This window comes from Myotis nattereri, assembly GCF_964212035.1.
Source record: "Myotis nattereri genome assembly, chromosome: 3".
NCBI lineage: Eukaryota > Metazoa > Chordata > Mammalia > Chiroptera > Vespertilionidae > Myotis > Myotis nattereri.
Genome location: NC_138077.1, coordinates 56,363,955 through 56,385,028, shown reverse-complemented (window position 1 = coordinate 56,385,028; position 21,074 = coordinate 56,363,955). Strand labels below are relative to the sequence as shown.

Here is a 21,074-nt window from a genome sequence, read left to right as displayed (position 1 = left end):
GAGGCAGGGGAAGGCAGGGCAGCAGGAGATTCTGGAATTAAATTCAAGACTTGACCATGACTGGATTCCTTCTTAAGGTGGATTCCTTCCTAAGACCACCTCTAGCCTAACCTCTTTGTGAAAGCCCTCCCTGCCTCAGCTCCCCACCGCTGACCTCCTCTTGGGCCCATGCAGGCTCATCTGCACAGGCGGCGGTATTCTGCTCTTGTTCCTTTGTTGCTGCGAAACGGGCTCCTGGCACAGTCAGCCTCTGTGTGGGTGGACTGGTGGTTGTCTTCGCAGGCAGGCATTTGCTTAGAACAGGCTGCGTGCGAGCCCCACGTCAAGAAATTCCGGCCTCCTCAATCAGCGCTAGTGGAAGGAGGCTCTGCTGAGGGGACTGGTTGTGAAGGATGAGTTCAGGGTGGGATGACGGACCGCTTCTGGGACCAGTGGTATCTCTGGTATCTCCGCTTGCTCCGGCTGCTGGATCGAGGTATTCCTGAGTGTGTGTGTGTGTGTGTGTGTGTGTGTGTGTGTGTGTGTGTGTGCTTAAGAGAGACAGAGGAAGGAAGATATACACACATAGACACAGACAGAGATAGAAACAGAAAGACACAGCAGCAAGGTGCGCAGAGAGCAAGAAGGGAGAGAAGAGGGAATGACAGAGGCCAGTCGCCAGCCCATGAAAGTAAGAAAAGGCAGTTTTTCCGGGGACGTTTGTGACCCAGCTGGGAGTCAGGAGCACGGGGCCATGTGGGGCACATCTGTGTATCAGGATCTCATTTCTTGCTCAGTACCGTAGGGAAAGACAAGGTAAGCCCTGCCTCACAGGGCTGCCGACAGAACCCTGAGAAGCAGTGCAGCAAGGAGAAGGGTCCCTGCAGCAAGCTGCTGGGGGCAAACCCACACAGGCTCACATCTCAGTTCTGCGGCTCCCCACCTCTGTGACCCCCGCCTGACTGAGGTGGCCTTTCTGAGCTGGTTTCCCCGCCTGTAAATGGGCATGGTAAGACCTCTCTGCTGGGGTTGTTGTGGACTTATTATTTATCTCATACCTGTAAAACACACGGCATAATGACTGGTGCACAGTAGGCGCTCTGTAAGTGTTCTTTCCTCCTCCCACACCTCTCAGCATCTGGAGCTACAGCACCTGTCCTGAGGACAGCTCCCTTTGTGGGTTGTCTGTGGGGAGAGCCGGTGCAGCACTTGCAGTTAGTGGAAAGGGAAGGGAAAGTTCCGTTTTAGTCCTCAGATTAACTTGACCTTAAGACAGTCCACCATAAAATATTAATGCCATTTAAATTTCCTGGTCACGTGACACAAATCCAGACATTGCATTGTAAGGAAAAGCCATTGGTTTAACAAAATGTTTAGTGTTATTTTTAAAAAGCTTTGGCTCCTTTAAGAGGTTTTGATGAGAATGAGATCAAACTGCTGACGGAAAAGATGGTGCTGGGGAAGCCCTGCTGCCTACCCCAGTGTGCATTCATCTCCATCGGGAACGGGCTCAGGTGTGCCAGGAGGTCAGTACCAGCTGGAAGCAGAGAGCTGCACAGAGCAGGGCTCTTATCGAGGAGAAATCAAAGATGGAGGAAACCGAACCAGCACATGTGAAAAGCAGTCTCTCCCTAGCATTGAGAAACAGGCCAGCGGGAGCCCCGACTTGAGATGAGATGAGAATGTTAGGAAGAGAGCCAGAACTTCTAACCGGTGGAAATCATAGCCCTGGGGAAGGGGAAAGGAGACCACAGGTGTGAATCCCCCTTATCAGTGTGACCTCAGGCCAGTTCTTAACCTCTCTGTGCTCCTTTCTTCCATTATAGAAGGGGATGGTGGTGATAACAGTAGCACCAACTCAGAAAGTTGCTGTAGGGGTTCAGTGAGATGCTATCCTAGTGCCTGGCATGAAGAAAGTGCCTCTTAAATGTTAGTTTTCATACCAAGACAATTAATTTTTATTCTCCCACAAACATTTTAGGACAGATAGGAACAGGTGGTATGTGATCACCAGGAGCTGAGAAAAGCCCAATTAAGAATTGTTAGCCCTAACCGGTTTGGTTCAGTGGATAGAGCGTCGGCCTGCGGACTCAAGGGTCCCAGGTTCGATTCCAGTCAAGGGCATGTACCTTGGTTGCGGGCACATCCCCAGTGGGGGGTGTGCAGGAGGCAGCTGATGGATGTTTCTCTCTCATCGATGTTTCTAACTCTCTATCCCTCTCCCTTCATCTATGTAAAAAATCAATAAGATATATTTAAAAAAAAAAAGAATTGTTAGAGCAGCGGTTCTCAATCTGTGGGTCGCGACCCCTTTGGGGGTCCAACGACCCTTTCACAGGGGTCTCCTAAGACCATCGGAAAACACTATATAATTACATATTGTTGTTGTGACGAATCACTATGCTTTAATTATGTTCAATTTGTAACAATGAAATTGGGGGTCACCACAACATGAGGAACTGTATTACAGGGTCGCGGCATTAGGAAGGTTGAGAACCACTGTGTTAGAGGCTTAGAGATAATTTATACTTACATGAATTAAAACAAGATTCCAACTGACATATGATGCTAACTATAAGAAGAAACTAGGTGTTAATGCATAAGCTATACTACCAATAATTAAGTTTTATTTTTTAGAAAATGCCTGAGTCCATGACTTACAAACCAAGGTTTAAGTTTCGGCTCCATTACTTTCTAAGTACGCTTGAATAAATGATTTACCCTCAAACTGACCCTCAGTTTGTTAAACTGAAAAATGGGAATATTAACGACAACATCTATATTGTAGAATTTTGGGGAAATTGTGTTAGTGTTTGTAAAAGTGTCAGGCATTCTTAGAAATGTCAAGTTAATGAATTTATGGGTTGAAGGATTAAGCTGTCTCCTTGATTAAGCAGAAGTTGGTTGCCAGAATTGTGTTCTTTCATGCATGTTTTGTCATCATGTGCGGCTGTAACTGGAAAGCTCATGGTCTTCCATAAGCAGTGTCTTTAAGGTTTTCTTGAATGTGAGGCTTTAGACTAGCAGTTTCTGACTGTGTAGGGCAACTTATTTCCGGGGGGTTGGGTGTTGATTATATTGCCCAGTCTGATTAATGGGTATCACAGTATTACACTTGTGCATGTGTGCACACCCACATCCATGTTCAAGCAGCATTTTTGGATATAGCGCCTTCCCTCTAGTAACTAATGTTAACTAACATTGTATAGACAATGGCATGCTTTAACATGGTATGCTAGACTGAGCTAGCTCATGGGAGATGCTCATAAATATTTGTTGAATGAATGGATAAGTGATGAACCGGTCCTTCCGGGCAATGAACAAAATCCTCTTAGATCTCTCTTTAGAGTAACAGAATTTAGCTCCCTTCATCTGGTTTAGGGTTTTATGTTATTTCACCCAGACATTGTCATGCCTCATGTCATCTTGAAAGTAACAGCCTCAAGAAAGTGAGGAGGGAATAAGAAATGAGTAGAAGTGGGAAATGATGAGTTTAGCCCAGGAAGCTGAAATAATCGACAAGCTGTGCACCAGCCTGAGTCATTCCCTTGGCTACGACTGGGGGATAAATGGATCTGTGGTTTGACACACCTAGGAAAATGCATTAGAACACATCATAGAGCAGAAATAAACTTTATGAAGGGTTGACAGTGTATGCTTGGTGATTGCAAACCAATTTTTTGTCTCCCCCCAAAGCAAAGGGATTGTTTTCTAGGACTGTAGTTAACGATATGTAAGGATTTATATGGTAATGAACTGCCAGCTTGCTCAGAAACATGACTTATTTCATTAATAGCAGATGCTGTTTTTACAGTGTTTGTTGCTGGGCGTTTGCCACTCTGCTGGGTGTTTGTTACAGTGACTACGGAGATGGTTCCTATGGTGGGATTGTCCATCAGAAGAAAGATACGACATATGAGTGGTGTATGAGAGAAGAGAAGTAACATTGCTTTTTGTTGTTGAGTTTTGGTGTCTCCATGGGAACCTGACAAGTGAGGTGGAGGTTTATATTTCTTTGTTCACCTGTTTTTATGGTAGTGAAAGGGGAAGAGTGAAAATACTGTTGTTCTTTATTCATAAAGTGTCCGGCAGTGTTTCCCAGGTGTGGGAACCTCCACCTCTCGTAGTGCATGAGGTATGTTCAGGCAGTTTGCAGGGGTTGCTGGGGGTTCTCCTGCTGGTCACTGCCTGGCACTGTCTGAAGGACAATCTGACCTGCCTGCTGAGCTGTCCACCCCTTGCCCCCATCCCATCCCATCCCACCCCATCCCACCCCATCCCATCCCATCCCGTGCAGGCCCACCCTTCCCTCAGATCTCCCCTCATTCCCACCTCTTTGCCTCTCTTTTCCTTTCCACCAGCCCTACCTGGGCCTCACTCTGCCCTGCCTTCATCTCTGGTCCCCAGATGGCCGCCTCCTCCAGCCTCACTGCTCCTTCAGTCCTTTCTCTCCTTCTGCCCCTAGGGCTCCTTTAAAGGCACAGCTCCATGCTGCCTGTAACCCCCTTCCCTGGCATTCTTCTCTTATTCTCTAAACCAGGGGTCCTCAAACTTTTTAAACACTGGGCCAGTTCACTGTCCCTCAGACGGTTGGAGGGCCGGACTATAGTTTTTTAAAAAAAAACTATGAACAAATTCCTATGCACACTGCACATATCTTATTTTGAAGTAAAAAAACAAAACGGGAGACAAATACAATATTTGTATTTGCATGTGGCCCGTGGGCCGTAGTTTGAGGACCCCTGCTCTAAACCATTGCCAGGCCTCCATCGCTTCTCACCCCTATGTATGTGCCAACTTTGCCATGTGGATCCTGGGTTTCCCGCCCTGAGCCAGTCTGCCCCTTCCTGACTTCCCTGACTTCTGGCTCTGAGTGAGTGCTTTTTCTTCCTAGGAGCCAGTCTTCTTTTGCTCCTGCCTATCAGCCCTACTCCACTAGTTTATTTTAAAAAGAAATTTAAGTAAAAAATGGAGTTGAATTAAAACATTATAAAGGAAATAACTGTAGGAGGTCTGTGAATAAGGTGAAATGGGGACAGAAGTACAAAAATGACTGTGGAAAACTTAAGTGATATGTTGAATTTACAACATAGACTTAAGGCCGCTAATTTCTTCTTGGTTCTTCGTCTACATTCCTGTAGCTACCACAAAGAGCTTTGGATTCTGGGTTAGAAACCACTGGTTCTCATCTCTAGGATGTACAGTATTAGATACATCTGGGAGCTCTTAGCACAATGTCCAGTTCCTCCCTCCTCACATCTCCCGGCCAGTTACATTAGAGTTGCTGGAAAGGAGGCTGGAGACTGGCATGTTAAAGAGCTCTGAGGCTGATCCTACTGACAGCGCGGGCTGAGAAGTGCTCCGTGCCATCCTTTTCCCTGGATGTCAGAGAGTAGAGGCAAAAATGACTCTTCAGCAAAGTAAGAAAATAAGTGAGAGATCAGTCACTGTATGAGAATAATAAACACAGGCATGAACATAGGACTACACTAAGAAACAAAATGTAAAAGATCACAATCCCTTGTCTATGATTTATGTAACTTTCTTCAGAAACTTCAACCATTTTCTATCACTACTTAACTTTATATTTCCAGAGAAAAATTTACCTGTGTCCCAGGATGTTGCCTGGCCCCAGCTTGCCTTGGATTTATCACTCTCTGTTCAGGCTGCCTAGGGCTCTGGAGTTTGAGATGATGTCAAACAACAACAAAACAGCTTTCCTTACCTGTTTAGTATAACTTCAGTAGGTGGGCACTGTCCGTGTTCAGGCTCCAACTAGAGAAAGAAAAATCCCTTTTTCCTTCTGGATAGATGGGCGGTGAGGACAGGAACTCACCTCAAGCCTTCATGGTGTTGGGCTCTTCTTCAGCCAGGAATCCACTTGTGTTTCTCGCTGAAGTTCGCCTCTCCCTGTGTGGCCATTCTCTGTGCCTCAACCTTCAAACCTTCCAAAAGTTTTACTCCAAGGATTGGCTGCCCAGGGGCAGTGCAGGGTCAGGAGGCAACTGGCCCTCACGGCCGTAGCTCTTAGAGCACCATGATCTTTGGTCTCTTCCTTCCCATGCCTACAGCCTTTTTCCTGGTCCCTGGTTTCCTGTCACTGACAGATGCCCTGCCGTTGGCTTGCTTGCTGCTCAGCTCTGGTGCTGACTGGGTCAGACTTGGTATCTCTGCTTAGTCCATTTCCTAGCCTGCCATGGACTACCAGGCTGGATACCCATCTTAGTTTTGCTTGTCCTGCTCTTGTTAGCTGTTGCATATATGCGCCTGCATGATGTGTGGCTTCTTTGAGCCAGCTGTCCTGACTTGTTCCTCCCCTCCTGTGGTCAGTAGGAAAAAGGAAAGAAGAGCGTGCAGCATGTGTATGAAAAGTGCATCGGATGGCTCTCCTGTTTTGGGAATCTCCTAACTAGAAGAAGTTAGGTTGTAATCACCTTCCCATTTGAGCTGAATATTCATATAATAAATAAAGAAGTTACTTTAATTTAGCTTTTTAAGTCACAAATAGGTATCTATTATAGTTATTTAATTGACTTTTGGCACAAGTACTTTCCTAAAGGAACCAGGCCTCTTGTCCAATAAACAGGTTGAACACAGCTTGAAACACTATCCCAGAATAATCTCCTGTTGTTCCACATTAATGCCTCCCCAGCAACCTTCATATTTTCTGTGCTTCCACTTGAAATGCTTGAAGTTTCTCCTTTTACCGTTAATCCACATCCTTCCCCTTCCAAACTTCAAAACCCCCATGTCCTCTGGAAAAAGTTCACTAGATAATTGTACCTGGTTCTCTTCAGAGACCTGTGGGCACTTTGGTGCAAGGCTGGTGTTCCATGATTCTCAGTGTGCTACTGTGGGTAGTAATAGGACACATCTCATGGGGGTTGTTGTGGGCATTGAAAGAGTTAATATGTGTGGTCAGTGCCTGGAACCGAAACGTGCTCAGTAAATGTAGCTTCCATGAGGGCATGTTCTTGTACCACCATCCCTTTGTAGTCTCACCTAGGCATGGAGTTTGTATTCTAATAGGAAAACCAATACATAACTTTGGTTAATAGAGTGTCTGAACTCTCCAGGGAATGAAGAAAAGGTACTGATTATCATTGACTTGTTAAGGAGGGGAAAAAGGTAACTGTAATGATTTGATAATTCCAATGTCTTATCCCTTTTGATCCACATTGTGTGTCTCTGAGATTGGTTACTTTAGCTCCCATTTCACAGATAGAAAACAGGTTTGTAGAGGTTAAATACTGTACCAGAGTCACAGAGCTGCCAGGAGAAGAGTCAGTCCAGGACCCCTGACTCCATCTGGGACAAGTTCTCTCTGATACCTGCTGTCATCCAGGGGAGGTGACAGTGGGGGGCAATCTCCATCCTTTATCCTTCTCTCTCTCCAGCATGCATGTTCAACTGGGGTGTCTGCCCATTTCCCTGTCAGCAGAGAGTAGAGTATATCAGTGGGATGTCTTGTCTGTGGTGTGAGATCACTAGACAAGATATATCTAGGCCAAGTCCTGGGGAAGGACACCGATAGCTGCTCTGTGAGGTCCTGGTATGGTGTTTCCATCCAGGGGGCTGGAGGTTACTGTGATGTGAGAACAGTAAAGCAGTACTTCTCTGGGTGTGGCTTGGCCTCCCAGGGCCTGGCCTTCTGTTGTAGCATATTCAGCAATTGCTTAGAGTCACGGGGCAGTGGGGCAGCTGGGTGGTTGGGCAGCTGTGTCCCTGGGTGGTCAGGAAGCCAACCAGATTCCAGTGTAAATGATGGGTTTGCTCTTCACCTTATGGGTAGAGGTGGCTTGTTATTAAAGAAATTGTCAAGGCAATAAATAGTGTCATTATTAGTGGCAGTAGAAATAGTATCCACTAAGTGCCCAGACATAACAGGGGGTGTTTAAGGAGTAGGATTCCTGCCTTCAGTGAGCTTACAATTCAAACTCCTAAAAGATCAACAACTAGCAGTAACTTCTCTGAGTCTCTGTTGGCCCCTCTATCAAATGATGGATTACTTATAAGGATTCCTTCTAGTTCCATGGTTCTATGTGGATAATACCTGCAAAATAATATACCTACAACACCTACGGTATATCTATGTGACCCCTCAAGATATGAATGCTATGAATTCACAAGAGGGATAGATATTTGGGTCTGAATGAAGGTGGGAATGCCCACTTATTCAACAAATATCTTCTAAGGATCGACTATATGCTATGCCTTATTCACGACTCTGGGAATACAGTTCTGAAGAAGACAGTCTTCATGAAGCTTTAAAGTCTAGTGGGGGAAACAGACAAGGACAAATAACACAGTAAATAATGCAATGGCAGGTAGAATGAAGAGGGAAGAACTGAATTAAGCTTTAGTAGTCCTTAATGATGAGGAGGGAAATTGGGGAGTATAGACTGTCTAGAGTGCCTGTGTGGTCAGAGTTAAGTTTGCGAGGACAAGTTGAGGCCACCTTATGAAGAGTCTTGCTTACATGTCAGGTTAAAGGCAAATGATGGCAGGATAGTAGCATTCTCTTATAAAAATGTTTTGAGCAGTTTCCATATATCAGGCTGTAGAGAAGGTGCTGGGACTACAAAGAAGCATAATGTGTTGTAATGGCAGAACCAAAGGCCCAATTCCTTCATGCAATTGAAGTGTGTCTGTTTCTACAGAGCAGTTAGGGTAGGAGATAATAGCTCAGGAAGACACTACAGGGGGAAATGTGACTAGTATAGACTGATCTTAGAAAGTGTGGACACTAGGGGACAGAATCAAAGGAATGGGGAGCGTATTCCTAAGGGTAGGAGGAGAGTGGGCTACAATAAATTCATGAAAGTAGAGAAGGGACAGTTAGGGATCCCCATCTGTAGGGGCATGGGGCAAGGTTGATGGGTTTGGTGACAGAAGGCATTGATGACTACTCACAGCATTGTTTCAGCATCCTCGTAGAGGAAAAACCAGATTGCGGTGGTAGGAGGTGGTGAGGGTGAGGCAGCATCAAGCACATATTGTTTGTTTGAGAAATATGTCAGAAAATGCATGGTAAAATAGAATGGTGGTTGGTGGGACATTAGGGGCAAGATGGTTTTATTAAAGAAGGGCGGCCTGGCCTGGCTGGTGGGGCTCATGGGTTGAGCGTGAGCCCTTGAACCAGAAGGTCATGGTTTGATTACCAGTTGCAGGCTTGATCCCCAGTACGGAGCATGCAGGAGGCAGCCGAACGATGTTTCTCTCTCATTGATGTTTTTATCTTTCCCTCTCTCTTTCTTTCTCTCAAATCAATTTTAAAAAATAAATTTTTTAAAGAAACAAGGGAAACTGAATGTGTTTGAGGCTGGGGGAGGAGGCTAATGACAGCGAGAACTTTGAAAGTGATGAACAGAAATGGATTTATTAATTCATTCAATAAATACACATTGAGCACCAATAGTGTCTTCCAGTTCTATTTGGTGGCGTTACAGCATGAATAAGGCATGAAATCTTCATGAAGTTTCCATTCTAGTGAGTGAGGCCGACAGTGCACATGTCATATAATAAGAGGTTGTGATAAGTGCTGTAAAGTGTCACAATGACCTGGAGGATGTAGGGATGGGTTGAATAAAGAGTGCAGATAGAAGTGGTAGACTGGAGGAGGGAGAGTGCTTCCTCTGTTGGAAGGAAGGAAGAAAGGGGTGCTTAGAGAGCTATTTTTAAGTAGAAAAAAGGCAAAAAAAATTGAGGAAATGTCATTCAGATAGCTTTCATATTCTTAAGCAAAGGAGTAGGCAGTGTCCTGGGCTAAGACCTGAGAGGTGGAATAGATCATGACTTTGGATAGGTCCTTACTTGCTTCATTCAAGCCTCCAACAGCTTTGTGATGTAGGAGGTGTTATTCTCATTAAATAGGTGAGATAATTGAGGGGACTCAAGGAGGACCCCCATTGACCCATAACTACGGGCCAGGGGGAGGTCTGTCACCTGGATATTCTGCCATTCAGCTGCTCAGTGGGGACTGTTAATGAGTGAGGAACCAGGAGCCTGTTAGTGTAATCAAGAGATCAGTTCCTCCTCCTTACTCATACAAAACCCTATGCTGGGCCCTGAGGGAAACCCTTGGAGAAGAGATGACATCCGAGCCTGGACTGTGTTAAAAACTGATAAATCAAGCCATCCGCGCGTATTTTCTCTCAAGCATACTGTCCTTGTGAGTATTTGGATTTTAGAGGATTTAAATAGAGCAGGGAAAGGGCATTCAGGGTGAGAGAAGATGCAGTGCAAACACGGTAGTGATTCAGAGTGTAGGTGTAATCAGAGAAGGCTGGGCTTTATCAGATAAAAATGAATTTACTGGTTGGAGAGATGGCGTTGGGTCAAACAAGATCAGTGGTAAGAAGAGGTTTTTATTTAACATTTTATTTGCCTCCATAACTTTACCCCCAGCAAAAGAAGAAAAACACACAGCTGGAAGAGATCTCTCATTTAATAGGTGAGGAAACTGAGCTCAAAGAGATGATTTCACTTTCTCAAGTCATGCAGCTAGTTGTTGGCCGAGCCTACATATGAAGCCAGCGCACGAAAACTCCTAGCTGAGGCGTCTATCCATTACATTCCCCTGTGGTTTCACCTCAGGCCTGCCCCTTTTACGTGCTCAGCAGCCCTGATGCATCATTGCATGTGGAAGAATAGGCAGACTGGAGAATTTATGGGTTTGAAGGGTGTCTAGTTTAGATTTGGCGTTTGAAGGCTCCAGGCAAAATTTCTAAGAAGCCCAAAAGCAGGATTGTATTTCTTTCTCTGTCCTCCCTTGTTATTATCATGAAAAAGAAACGGAGGAGAGTTGGAAGTGGCACCTCCTGGCTCTCCCAGTCTATTGCAGATCGCCCTCTAAAGAACCCAGCCCAGGGCAAAGGCAGAGGAGTGACTGCCTTCTAAACCCAGCCAAGAAGGAAGAATTGGCATGGGGCTTTTAATCTATGTTCAGACCAAATGAAATCTGTTAGATGGGATAATGAGCTCCATATTTTATAGACTATTTTAAGCCTGTCTCAAAATAAAGTACAGGGCTAGGGGTGGAGGAAGGACGTAAGTCTTGGAGACAAAATGCCATGGCTTACTCATCAGTGTTTTCATTTTAATGATCCCAACCCCAGCACAAGTCCCTCAGTGACACTGTAATGAAAACCACATTTTTTTTCCTTGCTGGAAGTTTCAGGATGAACACAATCAAGTGGTTCAAGGCATAATTAAAGTTACAAACTCCCATCCCCAGTAAAGCCTAGACCTTTCACCCCAGGGGGGCTCATCTAGAAACAATGTGGTTGCAAAGCAGTTGACATTATGGAGACATTTCTTCCCCCAATCTCTGGCCCACTGTAGCTTCTTTTCTGGGCCTTCCCTCCCCTTCTCCTTAACCACTGCCCCATTCCTGGGAAGAAATAAAACATAAATAAAGAACCCTGGTATTGACTCCTTCTGTGCCACAGGGAGCGAATCTCAGTCAGATTGCTCTGCCTGCAGAGGGCTGGACAGAGCTGGCAGAGGCTGGACACGTGTAACATGAAGGGCAGGGAAGGGAGTCTGACAGTAGATGTGGGATACTGGAAGGGGGAGGTGCATGTGTCATCAAGTTGGTATGGGGGTAGGCCGGGAATATTCCGCACATTAAAGGCTGGAAAATCTACCTCATAGGAATGTCTTGAGGACCTAAGAGAACAAGGTGGCCCCTTTTCTTGTGTTTGGACATTATGGGCTTGAGATCTCTCTCAGTTTATCTCCTTTGCCTTGACAAGCTTTCTGAATATGCAAAGATCAAAGTTAAGAAACTTGGCACGGCCAACTGGATTATGTGAGCTTATTTTTTCCCCCTGTTAACCACATCTTGAACACCTGGAAGATATAAGATAGTGGGAACCCTTAGTGCATGTATAGACACTTACTCTCTGGCCAGTGTCAGTCCAATCTTATCCATGTAGGGAAGGTTCTAGTCAGCACAAGGAACAACAGAAGGACTAGGATATTTGCCCTTGTCTGGCTTGGTACCATACTCTGCCCCTGATGGTAGTGATTCTGGGATAGAACAGGATGAGACACAGTGAGGCTCTCCGCTTGGCTTCTTAGAGGTCATATCACTGCTTCATTTTTCTTCTCACTACCCCCATCACCAAAGAGAGTCATGGTCATAATGTCACCTTCAGGAAGATGTATTGATGAATACATTTTCGATTCATCTATCAAGTATTAAATACCTCTCTGAGTCTCACCTTCCTCATTTGAAGAATTAGGGTAATATCTATCTGTAGTAGTTACAGAAGCCATTAAATATTTCCAGTTTTCCACCTTCCAGTTACATGGTAAGATTGTACTTCTCTACACATTTGACCATGTGACTTGCTTTGCCTAGTGGAATGTGAACAGAGTTAGGTGTTTCATTTTTAAATGGAAGCTTTAAAAGATGGTATACTATGTACTTCATTGTCCCACTGTTTCATGGATTATGGAAGTTGTGTTGGCATAAAGCCTCCATCAGCCTGAGACCCTGAGTGACTATGAGCTTAACCCTCTGCTGAGCCATGTTGAATATGTGGGATGAACAAGAAATAATCATCTTTCCTGTTAAGCTACTGACATTTTGAGGTTTGTTTGTTTGTAGTCATAGTCTATCAAGCCTATATTGATTGATATATTACTTTATAAAGTTTTGTGAAGGATTATACAAAATTGAAGTCTTTATGCAGTGCCTGCCAAATAGTAGACATTCAGTAAATGGTAGATACTTTATTTTTGCTATGAATATCATTTGGGATGCTTTTGGTTGCAGGTAACTGAACCCAAACTCAAAGTGGCTTAAACAATAAATACGTCTCCTCTCTTCCTGCTTCTTCTGCTTCTCTTAACAAAAAGTTCAGAAGTTGGGTCATTCAGTTGGAGGCTCAATATTATCACCAAGTTCTCTCTTATTTAGTCTGGATGGGCACATTAGATTTCTTACATCTATAGATTGTTGCATTTCATTGTTTTTGGAAAATTCTTAGCCATTATCTCTTCTTTTTCTTCTTTTCTTTGAAATACCAATTGATTAAAATAAAAGTTTCTTGAATTTGAATCAATTTTCAAATTGATTGAAATTAAAATTGATCACTGTATGTCTATTTTTCTTATCATTACTTGTACATTTTCATAATTTTATCTCTCCATGATGCATCCCTAGGTTGTTTCTTCTGATTTATCTTCCAGTTTATTATTTCTCTATTCAGCACTATTTAATCTGCAATTAAATGGTTCATTGACTTCTTAATTTTAAGTATTTTTCAGTACTGGAATCTCTGTTTAATTCTTTTTCAAATCACTTTTAAAAGAAGTTTAATTAAAAAATGTAAGCTTGTCTTTTATTTCTTTATTGTGTTATAGTCTCTGATAATTCCATTATCTGAAGTCGTTGTGGGTGTGTTTCTGTAGTCTGCTCTTTCTGATGGTGCTTGCTCATGGTGTTTCCCCCCTTGTGCTATCTTTGATTGCATACTGGTCATTATTTTTGAAAAAGACTTTATGAGAATAATGATTTTTTGTGTGTGTGTCAGAGCCCTAGGGATACTACCATCTGATTCCACTTTAACCAAAGTTGAATGCTTCAGGTTCTTTGGACCCAGATTACAGGTAGCTGTGTTTCAAGTTTCCATGAGAGCTGGTTTGTTTCTAGGTTACCTTTACCTTGAGGCTGAAGCACTCCCTGTATGAGGAAGCCCAGCTTAGAAAGGGGTATCATGTATCAAACTCTTTCCCTAGGGCCTGCCCTGAACTTTGATTCCTGCCTCCCTTACACAGTTCAGTTTTGTCACTGTTTCTTGCAGACTGGCAAATGCTCTCCGGCCAGAGCTGCTTTATGTTTTGGGCCAACCTCTTTGGATTCTCACCTTCTCCTAGGATTTGGCCTAATAACTCTTTGTTATCTTTTTACTTATTAGGCTTTTAACAAGATTTAAAAAATTGACTTTAGTGTGAGTGTTGGTCCTAATTGCCAGACTGCCGTTAAAAGAAATAGAGATCATAGGACCCCAATTCTCTGCATATTTCATTCCTTATAGTTGAAAGATGGCTACCACAATTCCAATGCATCACCTGGAGAACCGACAGTGGAAAGAGTCTGTTTTTTATGCATGTATTCATGTAAGTCTTTTTAAGAGCAAGAAAACCTTTCCTGGTGTCTCTTGGGAGACTTTCCCTCATATCTCAAAGGACACATTTTCACCATCAATTTTTAAACAAGTCACCAGAAATGGGATTCAATTTTTCTGATTGGTGTAACACAATTAGCACTTACCCTATGGGGCTGGAAGGTTCTCCACCTCCACTGTAGCACACAAATGCTTGATTTCTGGACAAAAATATCAGTTCTGTAAGCAAGGAAGATGGGGAAAAATGGCTCTTGGGCAGGCAACCAACTGTATCTGTCATACTCTGTGCTCAGCTAGAGCGAGGGATTAAGAAGGCATGTTGCTTGCCCTACTTGGGACGAATGTGCTCTGAATGATGTACAAAAATGTAGAGCCAAACCTTAATAGAAAGGATTCAGAAGTATCAGGGCCATGCTCCTTAAAAACACACTTTATAACTTAAAACTGTAAAAACTTGAGATGGCCTGTGATCAACATGTAATGAATTTATTAAAACTATTCAAAAATAAAATTGTATAGTAGAAAAAATGGCCTTAATGGAAATTTATTCACAAATATAATTATACTACAAATTACTTCTATAAATGAATACTGAAAACAACAACAAACAACCCTCAAAAACTAATGCATCTGATGGAGTCATCTGGCTTCACTGGGTTAGCTGGGCCCTTCCAGGTGTCCCTGGCAGAGGTGGGCTGGAGCTCGCAGAAGAAGGATTTTATTAAGGTTTAAGAATCCTCACAGACCTCACAGACCATCACTTCCCTTGCTTGAATATACCTACCTTTATTATTTGGGAGCAGGGTTGGAGGGCACAGAGGTGAGGTATGAGGGTATCCAAGACTACCTTTCTTTTTTTTTTAATATATATTTTATTGATTTTTTACAGAGAGGAAGGGAGAGGGATAGAGAGTTAGAAACATCGATGAGAGAGAAACATCGATCAGTTGCCTCCTACACACCCCCAACTGGAGCTGTGCCTGCAACCAAGGTACATGCCCTTGACCAGAATTGAACCTGGGACCCTCCAGTCCGCAGGCCGACGCTCTATCCACTGAGCCAAACCGGCCAGGGCAAGACCGCCTTTCTTAAAGGCTAGCTTGCTCCTTGCCTTAGAGAAACGGGATGGATTCCACATCTTGTCTTTGGGGCAAGAGGCCTCAGGGTAAGGGACATTTATCCCTCAGGGGGAGGTCCTTCTATAGTTTCTGTCTGAGGAAAGGAGAGCCAGTTCCTGAATCAGTGTCTTCCAGACTGCCGTTACAAGAAATAGAGATCACAGGACCCCAATTCCGTTGGGGCTGGAAGGTTCTCCACCTCCACTGAAGCACACAAATGCTTGATTTCTGGACAAAATCTAGGTTATATAAGCAAGGAAGAAGGGGAAAAATGGCTCTCCTGGATCTCCTCTCAGACAGAAACTATTGACCAGCACTCACTAAAGTCAATTTTTAAAATCTTGTTAAAAGCATAATAACTAAAAAGATAACAAAGAGTTATTAGGCCAAATCCCAGGAGAAGGTGAGAATCCAGGAAGGGTTCAGGATCCACTTCCCTCCCTTTCTTTTCCATGTACCCTGTCTATGGCTTGACTTTATCTTAGAAGTTTCCCTTGTCAGTCCATCACTTGCCACAGGTTGCTAGGAAGTCCCTTGAAGGATATACCTGAAGGCATGCCAAGCAGGTTGAAAGTGTGCATGGGGTGATATTTTGGGCCATGGGCAGATGAATACAGCTGGGTTTTTTTTTGGGGGGGGGAGGGCGGGGAGAAGGTAGTTTCAAGGGGGGTGAAAGTGAGTTGCAAGTATCCCTACATTTAGGTTCTATCCTCTTTTGTGACCACCAATATATTTTTCCTTTAACTTCACCAATTAGAGCTATTGATTGGCATGACCAGGCTACTTTAAAATCCAAAGAAAAATCTAAAACCAAATAAAGTTTGGAAGTATCAAGTCCAGTGGCCAGGCTGATTTTGCTGATTGGATTGCTTTATAGGCCGTAGGCTAAAAAATATTTTAGTGTGACAAGACTTTGAAATCAAAATGGCCTAATTTAGCTTGCAACTCCACCATTCACTACTGACATGTCAAATGTTGACATGTCACAACCTCTCTAGCCCTCAGTTTCCTCATTTAAGATGCTGACAATATCACTATTTACCTAATAAGGTTATTGTATGGATTAAGTAATGGAACATGTTAAAAGCTTAATAAATGTCAGCTATTAATTCTTAATCCCTATTGCCTGAAAATCTAACTTTTGAATGAGAAGAGAGTAGTCACGAGGTGATCAGGGGCGTGGGAGTTAGGCAGGTTTCGAAGGAGAAGGAGGAGAGATAGAATGTGTCGTGTATTGGGGCTCGGAGAGAGGGCAATCCAGAACTGGGTGTGTGGGAGGGAATCAGAGACCCACCTGCACTTGCCTTGAAGTTCGGACCAAGACCCTGGGAGAAAACTTCAGCCCCAGGCTGCCCTGTGCACCTCTCTGTTTCCTGTTGGAGTAGAGTCATCATCAGTTGCTCCTGATTCTGAGGCCCTGCCTCCTCACCTTGAGACTTCCTGCCAGGGGGCTGAGCTGGACTGCCTCTGAGGGGGCAGTTTCCTGGCTGTCTCCTGCTGGTTCAACCCACTAGCTCAAGGTGCTCCCTGTCTCACCGGAGTTCCTCTCCATTAAATAGATTAAGGGCTTGGATGTCCAGGTCCGGAATAATGGATACACTAATTGGCAAGCATCAGAAGGCTTCAGCATTGATACATTTCAGGCTCTGGGCAGTATCTGCTGAAATCCATTCTTATCGACCCCCTTGGGAGAGAAGGATCCAAGGGCATTGGTGAATGTCTGGCTGAGGAAAAGGGATGGGCTGAGGCAGTGGGTCCTCCCTGGGCAGAATCATTAAAAGAAGGAAGGGAAAGAAAAAACAAACAAAAAAAGAAAAATGGAGGGGGTGGGGAAGAAGGAGGGAAGCAGAGAAAGGGCTTTTCTTTTTAAATAGGAAAGATGGTTGTAGTCAGTTCTTCTTTTGTCACCTCAAGTAGAAGGATGAGTGATGAGGCCTGTAGCAGCAGATTGGAAGAGAGGCTATGTCAGAGGCAAAAGGAGTGCAGTAGCTTCAGTGTACACTGTGGCCACTGTCGGCGTTTGGATGTGTCCTGGCCATAAAATTCTGATAAAATTCAGAGAGGCCAGCAGCTCATTGGTCCCTGTCTGTGTGATGGGTTTGAATGGGAGGAAGGGGAAAATGGGTTTTGGAGAAATCACATGCTCTTTCTCAGATGTGTGTCTGCAGTCAGCCCCATGGCTTGTGTCTGAGCCCCGGGCAGAGGAGCGCTTTGCAGAAGTTAGAGGAGCTATTCTCACGAAGAGTCTCTGTGACGTATGGGGACAGATGATGCAGATCTTCTGCACAGAGAGCGGGGAAGAGGGACTAGTCTTCCATCAGGGCTTGATCTGGGGGTAGTGAGAACTCCGTGGAACTCAGGCTGTTTGGCACTTGGGAGTGTTGGGGATTTGAGAGCCCTGGAGCCAAGCACTCTGGGTCAGAGACTGGTGTCCTCAGAGAGGGCACCTCCAGCTGCATTGGGCAGCCACAGCAGGGGCGGAAGGGCGTGGCACGTGTGGTTGATGGATTGTTTGGTGAGCTCAGGGGAGCCCAAGGGATATGTGACTAGGGCTCCTATACATAATGGGATGAGAATTTTTAGAGCCTAAGATACCAAATGAGAAAGAAAATTAGGCCAAAGCTAGTGAAATTAGAATGGCCTCTGTTAATGGGGGCTTCCTGTCTGGTGAGGACTACAAAATTTAAGTTATAGAAGAAACACCTTGGCATTGAGGTACTCCTTAAATTGAGAAATATTTACTGCATACCTACCCTGAAAAGGTACTCCCATGAGAGCGAGCAAGACAAGCAAAGTCTTCATCTTCATGGAAATGGCAGTGAAGGGAAAGGATTTCTGAGTTGGAAAGTGCCATGGGAGCACAGAAGAGAAAGTGAAGGATTCCAGCTATGGATTTGACTTTGAAAGGCCTTGAGGGATGGGTGGAAGCTAGACTTGTGGAGGTGGAGGAGGGCAACAGAGGAAAGGAGCACAGTGGGAAAGTTTGAAGAGTTTGGGAAGTAGTCTTCATGTGGAGGTCGTGTGTGTATGCTCATTGCATGTATGTGTGCATGGGATTTGGGATAATGAGAGAGGGAGGGAGAGAGAGAGAGAGAGAGAGAGAGAGAGAGAGAGAGAGAGAGAGAGAAAGAGGGAAGTGGAAAGGCTGACTGAGTTGGCTTTATGTTCTACACTAGAGATTTAGGATTTTACTTAGTAGTTTATGGGCATCAATTGGGAGATTTTGAGCAAGGAAAGAAACTTGATCAGTCCTTTCCTGTCTCTAGCTGAGGTCACTTCGTAGCACTGGTGTTAGGCACGGCTTCAGGCCCTGATTGTTTCAATATGTTCTCTTCCTGGCTTTCTCATGGGAGCAGTCTTAGTTTTATTTTTACCCACATCTCTGTTTTGGGTGTGTGTCAGATTAGCAGCTCTGTGCCTCCAGTTGGAAGAGAGCTTCTGTTCAAAGTGCTCTGTGGGTGGAGTCCTTCCGCCACTGTCCCAGCCCTGCTGCCCTGCTGGGTGTTGACCTTGGCTATAGAGGGTGTGGCCCTTGATTTACTGCTGTTTGCTTTCCCTACTTTCTCAGTTCCTTCCTGATGCTTTTGAATGACCCAGGGTTCCTTCAAGCAGGTTGAACAAGGGCAGCTTGTGGTTTGAGTGCTAGGTGAGGGGCAGCAACTAATAAATGAATGATCCGTTACCTTGGGGATGTAGGTCCTTGCTATAGCCGGGTTTACTTCCATTTTGTCATAAATATAAGCAGCTTCATAAATTTAAATTGGTTTCCAGAAACAGACCCTGCTTCCAGGAACATTTCTTGTTGTGGAAGACAGGCTTGTCAACAAAGAGGGGGGGATGTATTTTTAAAGGTCAGATGTATCTACCAGAACAGTCTACAAAGAAAACAAATTTGGTTAAAACTTCTTGCCTGTATTCCAAAGAAGGGTATGGTGCAGATTTATCTTCCAGTGGCAGTGGTGTTTTAAAATGTCCTTATGGTGCTGTTGGCTCATTTGGCCTGGATATTTATATTCATGAGTAGCTTTTTATTAGTCATGCAAGGACCAGCAAAAACTGTACAGACAAAAAACCCAAAAATCTAGTCCTTCTATTGGAAAAAGAAGCCAGAGACTATAGCCTGTTGATAATGGTTGTGTTGTAATTTCGTGATTTTGCATATTAAGTACTTCCTGTGTGCCAGGAACTGTCTGTGACCTAGACTCTAGGTGCTTATCTCAAAAGTCACAGTAGTATTGTCCCTGTTTGACAGATGAGGACACTGAGGCTCAAAGAAGTTATGTGACTTGCCCAAGTCATTCAGGTTATATAATGGTGAGTTAGGATTCTAACCTAGGTTGTTCTTGTTCTAAACTTCATGATCTTTCCACTCCTCCATCTGAAAACTGTGGTGAGAATATGTATAGCCTTAGTCACCTGGAGACAGAGTCAGATGTTGGACCATTCGTTGACAACTTGGGGTATCCCTGGCCACAAGATTTACTTGGCTATGACTTTAGGCCTCTTCTTTATTTGAAGCAGTTAGCTCTGCCCCATTTGGTGTTGAAGTTAACATCTGCTCATTGCCAGGTGGACCCCTGGAGACCTCACTTGCTCTATCTTCCGGCCTCCGGCCCCCTGCCGAATTGGGGGTGCCAGATGGACGATCAAGTGACAGATGGAAGATTAGATTTCAGACATTAAAGGCTTCATTCTGATCTGCAATAACAGAGAGAGAGGAGGGGGCACTGGTCACTGTGGACAAATAGATTCTGTGGACCACTGCCCTGAGCTGGGAGTCTGTACTGGGAATGTCTTTTATGAAAAAGAAAAGCAGTGGTGATTTTTCCTTGAGGATGTGGGGGAAAAGATCAGCAAATGATCTGATATCTAAATAACTAAAACATTTATCAAGACTCATCTCTGGGTGCGGCAGAATTGGTATGATTTGAAAGGTGCTAGAAAAGTGCTCCCTGCCCAGAACCAATCTGACCCTGGCCTGCCTTGGTGCCCCAGATGGAGTCACTTACTGTTTGGGGGCCAATCTCACTCAGCTAATTCTTTCTTGAATGTGAAGGTAGAACACTCTGGTGATCATTTAAGATTCCTTGGCTCTTAGAAGAAGTAGCGGAACATTAAGGCTGTGTGTGTGCGTGTGTGTGTGTGTGTGTGTGTGTGTGTGTGTGTGTAGTGGGTTGGCAGTGTCTAGAATGAATGGAATGACTCAGACATGGTGAAAGATATTCTGGGATGGCTTCCTGGAGGAGAGAAGTACTGAACATGGTGTGAAGGCAAGGAGGCTTGTTTTTTTGAAGAGCTGCAGACTGAGGCATTCACCAAGTTACTGAACATCAGTTTTTAGTTTCTCAGATAATAGAATTAGCTCTAGTGGTACAAGGTACAAAGCCAGTATTCACTTATAATTACTTTACGAAAGCTCCTTTTGCTTCCGCCTAGTAAATCTTTCTTACTAGTAGAGTGCCACTGATTTAGAAATTTTTTAAATGACATGTAATTAGTGCAAAAGGTAAAATTCCTTTGGGTCTCCAGCCACCTTGAGAATCTAGTATTCTCCCCCACCAGGCCCTTCCCGCCTTCCCCTCTCAGCATCCTCCAGGAAGCCTCCCTGAGGGTGGGCAGGCATGGGGGGAGGCGGAGGAGAGGGCCTTCCCCTAGGGTCGTGGTTGGCAAACTGCGGCCCGCGAGCCACATGCGGCTCTTTGGCCCCTTGAGTGTGGCTCTTCCTAAGCCTTAGGAGTACCCTAATTAAGTTAATAACAATGTACCTACCTATAGAGTTTAAGTTTAAAAAATTTGGCTCTCAAAAGAAATTTCAATCGTTGTACTGTTGATATTTGGC

At 44.4% G+C, this 21,074-nt stretch overlaps 1 protein-coding gene across 7 annotated transcripts in view; it reads left to right on the top strand.

The window, feature by feature from the left end:
* The first annotated feature begins 274 nt into the window (after positions 1–274).
* The window catches only part of KALRN (kalirin RhoGEF kinase), a 573,479-nt gene continuing 552,679 nt past the window's right edge, over positions 275–21,074 (top strand). For all 7 annotated transcript variants that reach the window (XM_081085419.1, XM_081085418.1, XM_081085412.1 and 4 more), the window contains exon 1: positions 275–475. In XM_081085419.1, the coding sequence (XP_080941545.1) occupies positions 409–475 (67 nt within the window). In that variant the 5' untranslated portion in view covers positions 275–408. The remainder of the gene's footprint in view (positions 476–21,074) is intronic.